We start from the raw sequence: 19,033 nt of genomic DNA, 5'->3' as shown, positions 1-19,033 counted from the left end.
AGGTGACAAAATTATTTAACGATTTGAGACATAGCTATTTTTGGATCATGGATGGAACTTATATAGTAGAAAGATTGAATAAGGAAGGAAGATTTGAAGGTAGCCTGAACAATGTGAAGAATCTTGGAGTAGCAAAAGATCAAATAGGGGGAATGATTGAGGAAGAAGTAGAAAGAATCAGAGGATTCATTGACCCACCTTACGTGAGAGTAGGTACTTTAAAGGAAGCCTTGGATCATATCACAGAAGTCAGGAGCTTCCTAGAAAATAGCTTTCATTGGACTGACTGGTGGTACGTAAAGTGGGGTTGTAACCAGTTGATAAAAGCAGAAGAACTAATTAGAGAGGTAATGAAAGTAGAAGTGATGAAGATAAAAAAGAAAAATGGAGCAAAGAGAGAAAGGAAGAAGAGAATAAGAAGAAGAAATTAGAGTTTGAAAGATTGAATAACAACTGGATGAAGATACAGGCCAAGTTCCGAGCCATGGGTCACCCGGACTGGATACCGGAAACAGAAAAGAAGAAGAAAGGAATGATGGCGAAAGTTAGAAGATGGCTACAGAAGTGGAGGAAATAAAAGAAGAAGATGATGATGAAACCAAAGGCCCTTTTCAGGGCCACCCACATTTCTCGAAAAGAGATTGACTTTCCATTGCCTACCCCTTTTTTAATTTTTTTTTTAAAAACAAAAAAGCAAACCCCATGTTCAATTCCCCTTGTCCCTAGAATAGATATTTTTTTCTAACATGTTCGATTCCCCTTGTCCCTAGACAAACCAAACTCTATTCCCATGTTCAATTCCCATTGTCCCTAGACAAGCCCAAACTCTATTCCATGTTCAATTCCCCTTGTCCCTAGACAGACCCAAACTCTATTCCCCATGTTAAATTCCCATTGTCCCTAGAGTGACCCAGGGTTTTTTGCCCATGTTAAATTTCCATTGTCCCTAGAGTGACCCAGGGTGGTTAATGTTAAATTTACATAGTCCCCAGAGTGACCCAAGGGTGTTTTTAATGGTAATTCCCATTGTCCCAAGGGTGACCCCATTCACTACTACTGTGTGACACAGGTTTTTGACACAGCTTTAGTTAAAGGTATATTTTGTTTCTTTATTTACATCTAAATGGACTTTAGTGCGTGGGACGTAACCCAAATGACTACATTTATTAGAAGTGGTTGTCGAGAAAAGAGAACTAATTTCATCAAAGTCCTTCCCCATTTTAAAAACACTTCGACCCCATTTATATTTTCTTCAACCTATGCAAGTTTTGACACATATACTGAGAGAGAGAGAGAGAGAGAGAGAGAGAGAGAGAGAGAGAGAGAGAGCATTTTGGGGACTTACTGATCAATGTTGGAAGCAAATCCTTGATATAACATTGAACATCTTTAGTCACGTGACAACTGAGATCATATGATAATTTAAATGGTTCTTCAAGTTGCTGGTCACTCGTCGCCGTACAATTAGGGGATAAAGAGTTAGGAATGAGATCATGCACTGGTCTCCATAATGGCAAAACTCTAAAAGAAATAGGGACATGTAATTTAAGGTTTCTCTCAAGAGTCACACACACACACACACACACACACACACACACACACACATGGATTTACAAATACACTTGCCCGACTCGGGAAAAGCTCAGATTCGGTTCGGGCAACCTCATATTTGCAAGGCACTTGCCCACGGGCAAGTACAACAAAATTGAGAGAGGGATGCAGGATACATAACAATTTTATTTATCGTCGGTGGTCTGGGTAAAATACAGTAAATCTGTGTGAGTTGATTTACCGACAAGGGATCGTGATCAGTTCCTAATGCTTTATGTTCTGCAAGTTTTATATTCTTAATACCCTGTGATTTAGACACAATACTTACATCAGAACCTTTATTTAGCGTTATATATAGCGCATCCTTCCTCCGCTTACCTGGCTAAAGTTTATTTCATCTAATGTATGTGTCATTGCATCTTTAAGTCAATGTCAAGGCCAGTCTCATATATTCTTGCGCAGACGTAATAATGTTAATATTTAATATCTAAAGCAAGTTTTGACAAATAGGAACATATATTTCTATTTTAACTTATCAGTTACATCGTGATCATAATATTTGTACGTACTGGGGATTCACCGACTTTCCGGTCATAAGTTAGCCTCGGGCAGTCTGTCAGATTGTTGATTCTAAGCAATCACTTTTCAAGGATTGTTTTGATGCATGTCGCCGATTTAATGGCGAATAGTTCTCACTGCTAAAAATACGACCCGAGAGAGTTTGGCGATAGGTGTTTGTTTGGAAATGAAAGGCATTACAACGATTAACTACCAGGAAGATATCCTTCAAAGCGTACATACTTTTAGGAAAATGAAGCATTCACAAATGGCGTTTATGCTAATTTCTTTACATGATAATTACAGGAGACTAAATTGATACTGTTTGGCAAACAAGCAAATGGGGAAAAAATGTGTCTACAAATCCGTGAGTTTTGAGTAATTAAATCTTTACGAACGAATTCTTGAGTTTTGACTTATCGAATAATTACAAACAAATCCTTGATTTATACGTAATTTAATCCTTACAAGCAAATTCTTGAGTTTTTAGTAATCAAATCATTACAAATAAATCCTTGAGGTTTTTTTGGAGTAATTATATAATTACAAACAGTCTTGCGTTAATCTCTCTCTCTCTCTCTCTCTCTCTCTCTCTCTCTCTCTCTCTCTCTCTCTCTATATATATATATATATATATATATATATATATTTATCTATTTATTTATATTGGATAACTGATCGGCATACGGTTTTAGAGTGCCATCAGAGATTCAAAAGAAACAAACGCTTCAGTATATAAAACGCGATTTCATTAAAATATACCATTTTTATCTTATTGTATTACTCATGTCGAGCTAATTAAGTAATTGATGGGGCAAGCATTTCGGCAGGTTAATAAAATGGTAACATTTAAATAATTAATTACCTGTTAATATTTCTCATCTAAAAATGTGGAATTTCAAAATCTAGTATATTTCATAGATTATAACTTATTAAATAGGCATTAAGAATTGACAATAGTTCATTAGACCTTCAGTATCAATACTCAAAATGTACATATTTTTTAAACAAAAAATTCATGAATAATTTTGGCAAACGAGTTTCCCAATACAAGTGTTAAAGTTCTGGAACTATGTCCAGTAACAATTCTTGCTTCCTCTACTTGGGTTTTTTCTAATGTATTTGCTCGAGAGAAACCGCCCCCCCCCCCCAAAAAAAATCAGTATAATATAAATAGGGTCTCATAAATATTAAGTGCGCTTTATCTTAAAAACTTCCTGGTTAATTTGAATTGTATTGTTTTCATTCATGCTATAATTTCTGGATATAAAATTACATGAATCATATACATGCAGTGATAATTTTAATCATATCTGTAATTCTTTGAGTAGTTTTCTTGCTTTGGTTAATCTGTGTATTCTTCTGCCAGTAAGGAATATACATGCCTCTCTCAACTTTATTTTAATATAGTATTTACTTTATGACTTTTTCAGGGCAAGCAACAACATAGATCCACTTAAATCCAGTTTCATTGCATTCCTCTGCCTAAAGATGTCGCAAATATCCAACTATTCTTTTTACTACTATCAGCACTCAAGTGAGTTTATTTGTCATGATGGTGTTCAATATCTATCTATCTATCTATCTATCTATCTATCTATCTATCTATCTATCTATCTATCTATCTATCTCTGTATGTCTGTCTGTCTGTCTATCTATATATCTATCTTTCTATCTATCCATGTATCTATTTTGTATGTATGTATGTATGTATGCATGTATGTATGTATGTATGTATGTATGTATGTATGTATGTATGTATGTATGTATGTATGTATGTATGTATGTATGTGTGTGTGTGTATGTATGTATGTATATATGTATGTATGCATGCATGTGTATGTATGTATGTATGTATGTATGTATGTATGTATGTATGTATGTATGTATGCATGCATGTGTGTGTATATGTATGTATGTATTATGTATGTTTGTTTGTTTGTATGTATGTATGTATGTATGTATGTATGTATGTCTGTCTGTCTGCATGCATGCATGCATGCATGCATGCATGTATGTATGTATGTATGTATGTATGTATGTATGTATGTGTGATACCGTGCTCTCGGTAGATCGTCATAGCTACTGGGCGTTGGTAATGTTTAAACTTCTGCCATTTTGTCGATTTTATTAAGTACGCACGGGATTAATTCTGCTCGCATATAAAACCTATGGACACACCATCATACAAAAATTAAATAACTTTACATTTTTAAATACCCACAATTTCTAATGCAAGATTCTATGAAAAGAAAAACCATTTGAACCATGTCTTTTATCTCCATGTACCTATTCCGCGCCAAAAATAGTCAGGTGCTGATTTTATTACTGAGTGTTCACAATACAATTTTTAAAAATACTAAAACTACATAAATATAACGTTTTTCCATTCATTTTCAGGTACAGACAGTATAAGCTCTCAAAATATCTGTTTTACTAAAAGTTTATTTTTATAATAAACAAACGAGTGACCTTCAGATCTTTATATATTCTTTTTAATTTATTCTTTTCTAGATTGGCTCACGATTGTTTTATATAATTAGTAGCGTTAGTCTTAATTGCAGGGTGTGCGTGATTTGACATCTTGGCTGAGTTTCCGTTCGTTTTCAAGCACGGCAATTTTTTTATCTTTCTTTATTTCTTCCTATTTGTAAAAGTTTTTTTTCTAAAGAAATTTCGCCCACGTGTTCTAGTTGTTTGCCCAGTCCTTTCCCCCATATCAATCAGCACTGCGTCATTGTTGACATAACTAAATACAAAACACTTAGCAAAGACGGATTTATTAGTGACGATAGCAGTTATCGTCTTGTCCAGCGGCATAATTACCTAATTACCTACCGGATGTAGTAAATACCTAATATGAGAGGGAGATAACTACCGAAAGGGTCTATTGGGTACATTTTCTTTCCCCACGCAGACGACTGTTGTTTGTTCTTTTGCTTGTTTATTTTAAAGAAGGGTATATACCATCGAGTCTTCCAAAAAAAATTCATTTTTCAAGTCCATCTCTTCAAAAATTTTCCAGACAACCAACATTTTTCCTTGTGCTAAAAACTAACCTCATTTGGATGCGTTTGATATAACGTGAGATAACAGTGAAATAGATTTTGGAGATGACAATTTTGATAATAATTTTAGATACTATTCTGATACAGTTTTGTTTGTTTTCACCAGCTGAACAGCCTAACAGCAACTATGAAAGATTTGCAGTAACAGGTAGCAGCAATTTTGCTTCATTCATCAATAACCTGAGCAACATGTGCACCGAGACACCGGCCACATCGGAATTTCATATGCTACTTAAACAAGGTACTCTATGAATGCATATATACAGTGGTACCCTTCTAGCACAACACCAAGGATTCACAGATAAAGCAAAGTCACAATACTGTAAAGAAACAGAGACAGACGCAATCACAATATCGAAAAATAGGAAGGACACAAAAGATATGGTCTGCAAACGATATGGTCTGTTTCAAATATAACCCTGAAGATCTCATGGCTTTTAAAAGGACATTGTGTCACATTGCTGGAAACATGAATGATAAAACAAATAAATTCTCACACTTCCCAATTAGATGAACTTCAAAGCGTACCAATATCCTTTTTTATTCACATATATCAGCTGCAGTAATTTAAAACAGTGTATTCTTGAAAAACAGTACATTGTCTGAATGTAACGTCAGCTAATGTCCTTCCCCTCGTTTAATATTCTGACTGAATCAGACAGTTCCTTTGCGGTAAAATGACTTTAGCTTTATTCCCCCTCCATTCTAATTGCAAAAATATGGTCAATTTATTAACTTGCAGCATATTCCTTTCATTAAAATTGGCTCTGACTATTCCAGCTCAGTGCCTAATTGGACCTACATTTAGGGGTCTCAAATACGAGGCCTGCCAAGCTGTATCCTGTGGCCCTCAAAATGATTGGTGTTACAGGGTATCATGAGAGATAAAAAAGGTGGTGCGGCCCTTGGTCCATCGAAAATGCCCTCATGCGGCCCTCAGGGTTGTTTGAGTTTTATACCCAGATCTACACCATTAGTCCCCTTCGAGGCAGGTTTACTAAGGTTCAGCTGTGCTTTTATTAGTGCCTTTGTATATAGGTTTTGATGTTTTTAGAAATTGCAAAAGTTTGCAATGAAATCACATTATTTTCCTGTTTGAATCTGTGGGGAAAAGTGGTAAAAATGTATTTAAAAAACAGTTAGTATTTTTGAATTCCTTCATACGCAGATGAATATATCTTAATATGCACGTAAACGAAGTTCTATCCCTCCTTTTACTATTGTAATAAATACACAGTTTATGCCGGAATGAGTGTCAGTTGGCAAGATGAAGATATGAAACATGATTTCAATTAAATAGAATTGGTAGATTCAGTTGTGTTTAATGGTTTGATCATGTAATATTTGTATTCTTTAACATATGTGTATGCGCCTCTACTTACCAAGATTAAGGTATCTTGTATTTTTGAATGACTTTTTAGTCCTGATAGGTTCGGCAAGTTTAAGCTGAAAGTTGCAGGATTGTATAAAGAAAAATAATTTTCCTTCTGCATTTTATAATCTTTGAAACATATTCTCATTGTAGCATTTCTGTCTAAATATAGTCTTGATAAAAACTTTCTTTTAGGGTTTCAAAATGAATCAAAAGTGTACTGCCCCGACGCTTTTCTTGGGATGTTTTCCTACACATTCAATAACGGAAGTACCACCGCGTGCGGTAATCACAATGAATTATGGGACGTTTGCAGTGATCGAAAGGTCATGACCTTCAATTACAATGCATGCACAGCATTGATCGCCTATTCAGGTAATGATTTAATTGAGGATGGTTGTGTGTGTGTGTGTGTGTGTGTGATTTGGATTTTGTACGTAGCTTTAACAATTTTTCAGTCATATCGCTACGATGTCTGCAGTGTGGCAGTTTATAGTAGTGTCTAGCACTGGGGCATCATGCCGCAGACATGTAGCACGATGTCCTACCCAGTCACATTATCCTGACCCCAGGCCGACCAGTCCTAACCTCTTAATGCTGAGCGCCAAGCGAGGCAGCGGTTAGTACCATTTTTGTAAGTCTTTGATATGACTTGACTGGATATCGAACACTCGACCTCCCGCATCCGAGGCGGACGCTCAAACCACTAGGCCATCGGAGCGGTTGATGGCTTTGTATCAAAATGAAATTTAAATTTATGTCTTATATGTACAAAATGCTATTTAATTTGTTGAAGATAATTATTTTAAAAAAGAAACTGTTTAAATGAAAGAAAGGACTGTTATAATTTGGTAAAATGGTGCAATTTATTTCATCAGCTTTAAATTAAATTATTATATTTAACTGGTCACCAGGTTTCATCGTAAAGTGCTTCAAATATATTTGAAGTGTCATTTGTTTTATTTTGTTTTTAAAGAAAATACATAATCCAAGATGTGTGGTTTTTAATTAGTCGACGAATGATTATGTACTTTACAAAAGCATTTGAAATTCTGTTGAAAGTTGAAAGAATGTGCAATTTTATTTATATCCTGCATTCAAATGGATTACATTCACCAGGAGTTTCTGTATGCAGGAGATTCATCTTCGCATACGTTTGCAAGTAGATTGTTACTCGTATTTAAATCTCTCAAATTTGTGAATAAAGGGGATCGCCGTTGTTCTTAAAGTTATTATCTGCCCCTTAAGTATTCGCTAACAAACTGACAGTAGTAAGTACCGGAAGATATGTTGACGAGACTATGAAAATCAGTGATTTGTGTTACTCTGAAAACAGGAAACATTTTAATAACTTGTCTTCGTGGTCTACTTGTAATATTCTTAGGAATTAAAATAGAAACGTAGACAGAATCATTCTTTGAAACAAGCCTAATCTATTTCTGTTTGAATTTTATGAAGCAATATGTTCTTATTTCAGCGCTCGGAAGGGTTTACTGTGTTAACAGCCTGACATCTGGGACGTACTACTACGCATCAGTGTACAACACTGACACGGCCGTGAACGCATACAGATTTACATGTCTGGTATTGAGACTTATTAGCATCTATACTTGTATAAGGACGTCATTCCCTCGTTAGCCATTCAATAGTCGTCGTTTGTTTCTCGGAAGGACCATTTTGCTTTGTATTGATCTGTGTAGGGAGCCACTGAATTGGAAGAGCGTCGGTCCGTATTCCAACGGTAGCGGGTTCGATACTCGCCCAAGCCAGCTCTAGGCGGCTGCTTTGTTGTGTCCCTGGGAATGGCACTGGGCTCCTACTGGACATGATATTGCCAATGATGTTTTGAAAGTAACGTTTAAACCAACAAATTGAACAATTTTCTGTGTAATTCGTTCTATTTGATTTATAATTATAGTCCCTGACGAGAGCTGTTTCCGGCCTTATGGGTTAAAAAATGCATGGCAATAAATATTTATTAATTTAAAGTTATGAGGTTAATTTAGACTTTAAAGAGGGATGCTTGAGCTAAACGGAAATGGGACTTTTCGCCCGAATATTCAAATTATGGGGACCTTTTGAGTAAATGTCGGTGTATAGCAATGAAACCGCGTTGTTAAGTAAGACTGTTTGGTCTAAAACTTTATCCAAGACCTATATATTCTTTCTTCGGTTGCTGAACACGATATTCTACAGTATTTCCATACTCTGACTTACTTTTAAAGATTTTCAATCAAATTTGAAATTGAACTTGCATTTCTTATTTTCGTTGGTTTTTGTATCGAAACATGGAACTTCCTGTCATGCTCAAAATAATTATCATGACTGTCAGGTATCATTGCCATCTGTATATTTTATATTATAGCTATTTACATGGTTGATAAAGAAATTAGTCAAACTGAATAACTGTTATTATCATATTTTTGCCATTCCTCTCGTAATTTAATCTTTATTATTTGTCGCTTTCGGAATTTTCTCTCTAACTTCTGAATTTTTCAGATGGGATCTTTGTCCGGAAATGACGTGTATGTGTCACAGTCTCCGAATAGTTGCACTAAAACACAGACCCCAACGTCAGTCCCTGTTACTGCGAATGGCAGCACATCTTTAGGAGCTTTCATGTACCTCAGAGCATATAGTAAGTAACACGCTCGTCGTGAGTTCGATAAGAATACATTTCTTTTTATTTTTGCCTTTCTGTCCCCTGCTTTCCTGGAGAAAAGCGGAGGACACAGCATCCGCACATCTTCCGTCCGTCTTTCTCTTCCAGTTTATAATTTGAAAATGCTGTAAAAGAATTAAGGATAAAACTTGGCATACTTGTGCATCATAATCACTGCAAGGTGTGTCGCTTGCCATATTGGATTTGCTATGTTCAAGATCACGGTTACAGCACAATATTTTATGTTTCCCTTATGCTCAACGTTTCCTTCTGCTCAATGATTTTAAAGCCTTTGGAGATTAAGGGATAAAGCATGCTATACTTAAATATCATTACTCTCTATTTTTCGTAAGAGTAGAAATTCCTGTGAGGACTGTATATATGTCACGAGATCTCCTGAGTGGAAACCCATCTGAGAAAAGTATATGTCACGAGATCTCCACAGTCAAGTTTACAAATTTGAAGATTGACATTTTACCATTATACATTACAAAAGGTTTATCATTGATGTGAGCAAAGGGTTGATGAAAAGAACATCTGTCGATGTGTGTGTGTGTCTCTGTGAGAGGGAGTATATCCCAGAATCATGTATGCAGTAATATTATATAAGTGAATCAGCAACAGAGATATTGATCTCAATCTCATAATGTTGTGATTGTTAACTAATTGTGTGTGTGTGTGTATGTGTGTGTGTGTCTCTGTGAGAGAGAGAGAGAGAGAGAGAGAGAGAATCTCGCAGAATCATATCATGCGGGGATGCAGTAATATTACACAGCAACAGAGATGTTAATCTCAGTCTCACCATTTTGTAATTGTTTACTAATTGTTCCGTTTTTTATATTTCTTTCAGATACGTGTAGTAAGTATAAAACCAGTTTCTTCTTTATTGGCATCTGTCTAGAGATAAAATTGCATCCATGTGTTCAATTTTCAAGCCACTTTCTGTGGACAAAAATATTCTCATCTGGGCTCCTTTATAATCATTCTCATTTATATTGTCATGCAGTCATTATCACCGATAATATCATACAAATGATTATCACTATATCCCCACGCAATCATTCCCATTTATATTGCCATGCAATCATTATCATCGATATTATCATATAATGATAATCACAATGATTATAATGCCATATTAGTCTCATCTATATTGCCACGCAGTCATCCTATCTGTATTGTCATGTTGAAATTTTCATCGACAGTGTCTTACAGTCATTCTCATCTATATTGCCACACAGTCAATCTGATCTATATTGCCACACAGTCAATCTGATCTGTATTGCCACACAATCTGATCTATATTGCCACACAGTCAATCCGATCTATATTCTTTTACAGTCATTCTCATCATTATTTTGTTTTACAGCTTTTGTCCTACATATTGCCATAAAATCATTCTCGGCGATATTTTCATTCAGTGATTCTCATTTATTTTGTCTTAAAACCATTCTCATCGATGCTGCGATCAGTCATTCTCAACCGTATTATTCAGTAATTATCATCCTTATTGTCCTTCAGTCATTCTCGTCTATATTGTCTTACAATCACTCTTGTCTAAATTGTTATACAGTCATTCAGATCTATACTGTTTTGAAATCATTCTCATCCATATTGCTATACAATCATCATCATACATACTGCCATACAATCATTACTATTGCCATTCAGTCATTCTCATCCATATTGCTATACAATCATCATCATACATACTGCCATACAATCATTCTCATCCCTATTGCCATTCAGTCATTCTCATTCATATTCACATTAATTCGTTCTCACCCATATTGCCATACAACCATTCTTATACTTATTTCTATGTAATTATCATCATCCAAACTGCGATACAATCATCACCATCCATATTGCCACACAATCATTCTCACCCATATTGCCATACAATATACAGCTATGTTCCCACCAATACACTCATGGAGTAGGCAATATTATGTCAATTATTGTAATTTTGTAGGTAATCATTTACAAAGGACTAAGATTGAAAAAAAGAACGTTGACGAAAATCGATAAAATTGAATAACCGTCCGGGACAATTATTAGCCAATTATTTTGGTTACCACTAATGGGAATATAGGACTAAATTTATAAACTTAATATCAGTTTCACTCAAAACAATTTGGGATCAGAAGTTTTGAGGAATATTTCTAAGGCGAGACTTTTAAGACAGTTACATTAGTATCAGAAATAATAAGAAGAACTATACTCAAAGAATAGTACACAAACCGAATAGAGTCGTACAGAAACGTCTGTAGTACTCGGATTCACTTGTCTTTCCAAACACAATATTTAAGCAAATATACGTAACTTTAAAATGTTACTCTTGCAAAATAGTCTTGATGATAAAGTTGCTTCTGCCACTTTAATTTCATATCCAACTTATCGCAACTACGCTTTCTTTGCTAGCAATTTGACATTGCTGTTTTCAACAGTCACCATTCCAGGCACACGTAGTGTGGAACCTATGATTAGTTTATAATTCATATACTGTTGTTCTCTTGATTTCCCATAAGGATTCGAGAGCCCGTCAACCAGTGCAAGCACAACCAGTACAAGCACAACTAGAGGAAGCACGACTCCGAATGTTGACTCTACAGTCGGAGGCGTAAGCACGAATGTTAGCGATGTAGTCAAAGTCACAACCCCAAATGTTGGCGCTATAGTCGGAGGAACTGTTGGTGGACTTTTATTCCTGCTTGCTCTAGTTGGCTCTGTTATTCTGTTCTACCTATGTGTGCTGAAAAAGACGCCGCCGAAAAAGCTGTTAGAAGAAAGTATGATTTAAACGATACATTATGTTTTCAAAGTTATTATGAATTTTACTTTTATTAGCCCCTAAGATAAAAAACTAACAAGCATATTTTAAAGAGTAAGTTTCCTAATTTAAGACACAAGTGACTAGTCAGGAGCAATTAACATCCTTCTCTTTTTATTGATTAGAAAATAAACTAGTTGCACAGATAGCCTTCACGTTGGGCAAGATAATAGGTTTTACCATCCATAAATGGTAAATGATATTAATGAAATATACACCTTTATAATGAATGTAACGCACGTGGAACATAAAGTCTCACTACTAGAGCAGACGACATGCATAGATAAGTCACATCCATATTCGGGATTGTTTCTGACAGAGTATGCGTAGCTATAACAGCTGTCATGTGATCGATAAACCACTTTTACATTATTTCCCGCAATTCACAATGAAAAAGGTATTTTTCAAAAGTAAGTAATGTTTCAGTATATTTGCCTCACGTATAAGTATAACGAGTTGGTCTAAATTATTTTTAAAAAAGTACTTACTAACTTAGGTCTCCAACAGCTCGAAACAGTTTGAGTAGAATTATTGAAAATATTTAATAAGTTTTCATTTCTTACAAACAAATTGTATGTGAAATTTTAACATGTTCTTGCCGGTAGAAAGCATGTTCATATGCAAAATAGAGTGAGCTGGTTTAGAGAGTACAGTGCAATTATTCATAATTTAGAAAGACTAGTAAACTTTGTAAAGAAATAATCCGACAATATTGTGTAGACGAGGCAGATCTGCGAATTTTGCACGGAATGTAGGAAAATCTGCGAAATGCATACTGAAAGCAAATACAGAAACAACCAATGAAAACATAGAAAGTTCACCATATGAAATTCAACATTCCCTTACATCCTACAGAAATATATCACCAACCACTACACTTGCAAAATCATAACATTTTTATCAACTTCATTTGTTTGTTTCATTTTTTCTCAGAATACACCAAAGGGGAAATTGCCGAAAGGAAACAGAGCACACGATGTACAGAGGACAAGAAAGAAAACTCTCTTGCACATGTCAAGGATCGAAGAAGCAATGACACCTGGGAGACAGAAGTTATCACATCGAAAATAGTTGAACAGAACACAATCACACATAAGACTGGAGAGAAGATAAACTTCACAGATAAATTTCTATTTTCGAAAGAGGACACAGGTTTGGCCGTTACACAGCAACCCCCGATGGAAACTGCTTACAGGCAGACCCCCATTTTCGACAGGGACCGCTCGACTATTGTGGTTGTTGTTACTGAAAACGTTCCAGAGAAAACGTCAGACACCAATGCTCCAAAAACGGATGTAAAATCTTCTTCTATAATCGTAACTCCCGCTGACAATATAACCAGAATTATGGGCAATGCAGGACCTTTGGTTTGTAGTTCACCATCTCCTTTCTTAGAAAAGGCACATGCTTTATCCATATCCAAAGAATATCACGAAGATGAGTCTAACCACTTCACGTCAAATGCCACATTTGCATTGTCTGTTAGGTCAATGCATCCGAGTCCCTTTCGGGAAAGTGATATATCTGCAGAACCTGTACAAGAATATTCGGAAACAGATTCTGCGTGTGAGTCTGCTGATGAGGATGCAAAACAAGATGCAGCTGAAGCAGAAAAAGACCAAACCTCATTGGATAAACCACGTCCAGCGCATGGACTCAGCTCCTTCCCAGATGGCAAAAAGTTTGCAAAGAATGCTGTTTCCGGTTTTGATAAATATGGCGGGCTGCCTCCTCTTAGTTTTGACAGTCCTAGTAATAAGTCTCCTAAGCATAAACGGCGACAAAAGAAAAAGCGTAAAAGGAAGTCCAAACTTGAGTCAGGTAGATCCCCCAGCAAAGTCGGGAAATCTAGTTTAAGGACAACTTTAAGATCAACAGGGGTATCAGCTGAATCCCAAGTCTCATCCTCTGACATGTCGATCTTTGAGACCTCAGTTATACTGTCTGCTCAAACAGATTCATCGGTTTCAGATAATGGAAATTTGAAAATGAAAGGTCTGCTCAGTAGGCAACCGGGTAATGCAGTTCCAGACTTATACGAAAAAGACATAAGAATCAGAGAAAATAAGTCAGTTATAACAAACCCAGCTACTCCAACAACATCAACAGGCCTTGGAGAAGTAGCGTCAGTTGGACAAGGACCAGTGACAGTAGATATACCATAATCTTTAAAGTCCCATTATATTCTTGGAGATGGTCATCTTTTCTAAACAGAAGTGTACCATTACTGCGTTTCTAATGAATGACTGGAAATGTTATCCTGAATTCGTCAATAAAGCGTTTTAGTTCCAATCACAATTATGCTGTTAAGAATCGGAGTGACTCTGAATGCCTTTTTTTGGATACATTCTCATGGTACTGATTTGTATTTTGGAACAGTTGTCTCGATCATTTTTTTATTGTTTATTTTAAATCTCATTTGCTTTTCTTCTCTCTCTTCCTATTCTTGAGCCATTACGTTTAGAGAAATGGAAGTAGGTGCATTTTGACACAAGAGCGTCTATAAAATTCAACAAAGCGAAGTATGCATCGTTGCAGATCACCCTTTTCTAGTAAGTTCACCACTTGCTTTTGAGTGGAAAAAGAACAAAAAAAAAAGCAAAAGCAAAACAGCCACACACAAGGTCAAGCAGACATGTTAAAGCTGTAAAAATTAATATACGGCCATCAGACCCTGCTTGAACCCATCTGTCGCTCAAGCATCAGGTATTGTAAATTTCACTGTCCAGTTGATTACCATTCCTCCCTAGGTATAAGCAGTAACATAATCTCAATTACATGAAAAATGTTCAGTGTTTTCATTTACGAAAGTTTGTCACCTAGGTGATAGACACTGCCCTGCACACAAATCTGGTCTTTATTTCAACTTGAATCATGTGGTTTTCATGAAATTTTCAGTGTGTACTTCAGATTTTACGGTTTGATTGTTTTTCATATTTAGATTTTGTGTGTTTCTTGAAGACTCGGACTGTAGATCTATATCGCATTAAACATATTCATCCAATTCCTTTTTTATGTATTAATAGCTTAATTTCTTCTTCCATATTTAGCAGTATACAATTGTGTATTACTGGTGTTATCTATTAGTTTTCCAAAAATCGCATAGGTCATAATGTAACATATTTATATAATATAAATGGAAGCAAAATGTATTATACACAAGTAAATCTATCCAGAAAAACAAAAGAAAAATTGTATTAATGTAACCATAACGTTATATGATAACCAGATGAAGAGCAAGCTTTAAAATTATCTGTTAAAAAGAAGGAAAGTTAAACTAATTCTGAAACTTCAAGTTTTGACAAAGATGGTGCAACTAAAATTGAATATAAGGATGTCATATTACGTGAACATGAAGCATGTTGCATGCCAAAAGAAACAATAAAACGAGTGACTTACGTACGGGGTTAACTGATCTGAAGGTTAGGTTGTATTTATTCTCATACCAAATCCCATTTTTGTACTATATCATATGTTTTGAGAACTTTTGTTTGAATAGGGTTCTGAAAGATATCGAATAATGTTTCGACTAGGTGATTCCATTTATGTTTTGTCTTTCCGGAAAATTCATTAGCTTAACCGCTTTGTAATACATGTGTAATAATTATATCCTAGTTTCGAGACCAATTTGATATGTATTGTTTGTTTCATAATTATAACTAATTGCTTAATGTGATATTTAATCTAACCTAGTTTAATGTTATGTGTTTTTTTTTTGTTTCATATTTATTCGACTAATGTGATATCTACTAGGATAAACGATTTCTTTATTATATTTCCTTTGTACTATAAATACTAATCATCGGTAAGAAGTCTTGCTTGAATATAACCAAGTGCAGGCTACAGTTGAAGCATGCATAATAAAACCAAATAACTGAACATCTGGGTTTTGGCAACATCTTTAGTCTAAATCCTCATCAGATAATATTTTCTTCTAAATCATCTTTAGCAAAACAAGACTAGCAAATATATTTTTCCGTCAGTAGCATTTCTTTAGTAAAATAGATTTCACATAGTTTCAAATATACTTAGTTAAAAATATTCCTATATAGTTATTTCTTTAAAACATTTCACATTATTGCATATTATATATCTTTATATATTATTATATGGCTAAAAATTACATATGACTTTTAAGAAAATTTTGTTTATCAGGAAACGAAGATAATTGACTGGGAATTGAAAGACAAACTGTGCAATTTTAAAGAACTTAAAGAATTTAAATAATTTTAAATAATAAATTTTAAAAAAGATGGTGCTCAATCTTTTCACAGCTAACTACAATATAAATTAACGAGTTCCTAAAAGATGTAGATAAAAAATCCATAGATTTGGATGATGATTTTAATATTGATAAGAACTTGGACATCTTGTACCCTCAGAGTTGCTTGATACAAACTGTTACAAATCTGTGAATCTGTGGTCCTAAATTAAGTAACAGAAAAGAGCGAAAACAATCACGTTTTGTCAAAAATGCAACAAATAATTTACTACCTTAGAATACAAAGTGAAACTTTAAAAAAAAATACAGTAATGCGAATCAAATTCCAGATTGTCCTAAAAGGTTAATCAAAAGTCCAAATGTATAAAGTTCCTACTCAGTTCCAATGGTATTCCAAATAAGTTCCAATATTGAATGTGCTGACGTGCATGTGGTCTCGAATATTCTAACATGCCAGTGGCCTTCAGCGTGGCACTGTGCCAACAGTCTTAATGTATCACAATGATATACTTCATAAATGCGCCTCTCTAAAATCACTGATTCCTAATTAGTGTTCCAGACCAAGAATATTATAGTTGGGCACATTGTATTTCCAGTGAATAATAATTTTCAGTGAATAGCAATTGGAATAAATAATTCCACCAAAAGGAAATGCTGAACACAACAATAAAAATGATTCTGCATCAGATGTCAAATGCAAGAATGAGTAAATTCTCAAATACACGACATTGTGTAAAAAGCTTCGATGCAAAAGTAGAACATGGAATAGGTACAAAAATTAATTTCTTGAATATTCAAAGTTGTCAACAAGATAAAATCTGTTAGCAAAATTATAAAGAAACATCGTAAAGACCAGGAGCAACAGTTTATTCAAGGGAGATTCCACTATTCGAGACCCAGACCATAAATAAACATATTTACTTTCAATGTTAATGACCCTAATATTCAACCCGCACTCACAGAGAAATATTAACTATTTATTATTTCTTTACGAAATAAAAATTACTGCTCATGTACACAATGAACTTGATTTTGGACAAGGTCAAGTCCAAAGTATAATTATGCATAACATAATCATGAGAAAAACTGACAATACAAATTAAATATATAAAACACAAACACAGCTAAAATAACTTTGTTACCAACAAGTGAAATGATCAACCAGAATAGTAGCACTGCGCATGACATAAAAGAACCGCAAATAAATACAAGGGGAAATTAAATTCACCGGCAAATAAGGATAAACATGGATTTTAATAATCATTTTAGATAATATAACGTCAAGAAATGAGAAACAATAAAACAAATGCTTGGATTAGCATCAAATATCATAACAATAGAACCAGACTACAATACACTTATACGCATAATACTAGAAAATAATCATACGGTTGATTTTATCTGTCGAAACAGCAAACATTCATGGACATTACTTCTTGAAAATAAAAGTGGAATTAATATGAAAATGGTTTTGATGAACTTATAATAAAACAAATCAGAACAGCTTTTGATTGAACAAGGAACAATATTTTATCATTATTTGTCAAAAATGGTTGAATAAAAACAATATTGGAATGTACTACACGTATAATGAAGGAAAAGCTGTTGTTGTTAAACGTTTTAATGGAACATTTTAATGGAACGTTTTAATGGAACATTTTAATGGAACATTTTAATGAAAAATGTGGAAGTACTTCAGAACATTATACTCAAATAAATATTTCGATACTTTACAAAAAATGATTTATAAAATAATACTATTATGACTGCATGACCTTAATATAAGTAACAGAAAAGAGCGAAAGTAAGCAAGGATTAAATATTCAACAAACAATGTATTTCCTATAATCCAAAGTGAAAACAACAGTGTTGTGAATTAAATCCCAAATAGTCCTAAAAGTTATATCACAAGCCTAAATTTATGAAATTCCATCTGAATTCCAATGGTATTTCAAATAAGTTTCGATATTAAATGTGTTGATGTGCCTGTAGTATCAAATGTTTTAATGTGCCATTGGCCTGGAAAATGATAACGTGTGAACAGTCTTTTGATATATTACAATAATATAATGCAAAATGTCCTTGTCTGAATTCACTATAATTCCAAATTATTGTTTTAACCGAAAATATTACTGAGGACTTTGTAATTCCAGTGCATAATAATTAGAATAAATAAATCCACCCATTTAAAAAGTGAACACAACAATAAGACTGATTCTGCTTCGGATGTCAAGGCAGGAATCAATAATCTTAATGCAAACAGGTTTATATACCCTTCTACTTGATCCAAGTGACAATTAACATTTTCTTGAAATCTGTCAACTTAAAGGGAAATTTAATTTCACTGGTCAGGTACACCACTAACGTGATTTTGGACAAAATTAAAGTACAAGATACATATGTACATGTGCGCGCGCGTGCACGTGTGTGTCTGTGTGTGTGTGTGTGTGTATTTGTGTGTGTGCGAGGGATTTGGATTTTTAACGTAGCTTTAATGATTTTGCAGTCATATCGCTACGATGTATGCAGTTTATAGTGATGTCTAGCACTGGGGCATCATGCCGCAGACATGTAGCATTATGTTCCACCCAGTCACATTATCATGGCACCAGGCTGACCAGTCCTAACACTAACCTCTTAATGTTGAGCACCTAGCTAGGCAGCTGTTAGTACCGTTTTTATGAGTCTTTGGTATGACTCAGCCGGGATTCGAACCCACGACCTCCCGCATCTGAGGCGGGCGCTGAAACCGCTAGACCACCGCAGA

At 34.7% G+C, this 19,033-nt stretch overlaps 1 protein-coding gene across 1 annotated transcript in view; it reads left to right on the top strand.

Moving 5' to 3' along the window:
* The window catches only part of LOC149797722 (uncharacterized), a 35,766-nt gene extending 20,307 nt beyond the window's left edge, over positions 1 to 15,459 (top strand). Inside the window, exons 3-9 of the mRNA XM_089960795.1 lie at positions 3,543 to 3,646; positions 5,284 to 5,418; positions 6,745 to 6,924; positions 8,027 to 8,133; positions 9,049 to 9,187; positions 11,743 to 12,003; positions 12,978 to 15,459. Coding sequence (XP_089816921.1) covers positions 3,543 to 3,646; positions 5,284 to 5,418; positions 6,745 to 6,924; positions 8,027 to 8,133; positions 9,049 to 9,187; positions 11,743 to 12,003; positions 12,978 to 14,209 — 2,158 coding nt within the window. The 3' untranslated portion in view covers positions 14,210 to 15,459. The remainder of the gene's footprint in view (positions 1 to 3,542; positions 3,647 to 5,283; positions 5,419 to 6,744; positions 6,925 to 8,026; positions 8,134 to 9,048; positions 9,188 to 11,742; positions 12,004 to 12,977) is intronic.
* Positions 15,460 to 19,033: the final 3,574 nt, after the last annotated feature.

This window comes from Sinohyriopsis cumingii, chromosome 6 (genome assembly GCF_028554795.1).
Source record: "Sinohyriopsis cumingii isolate HCF-2022 chromosome 6, ASM2855479v2, whole genome shotgun sequence".
Lineage (NCBI taxonomy): Eukaryota > Metazoa > Mollusca > Bivalvia > Unionida > Unionidae > Sinohyriopsis > Sinohyriopsis cumingii.
The sequence above is the reverse complement of the archived record's forward strand: the minus strand, read 5'-3'. Positions and strand labels throughout refer to the sequence as shown.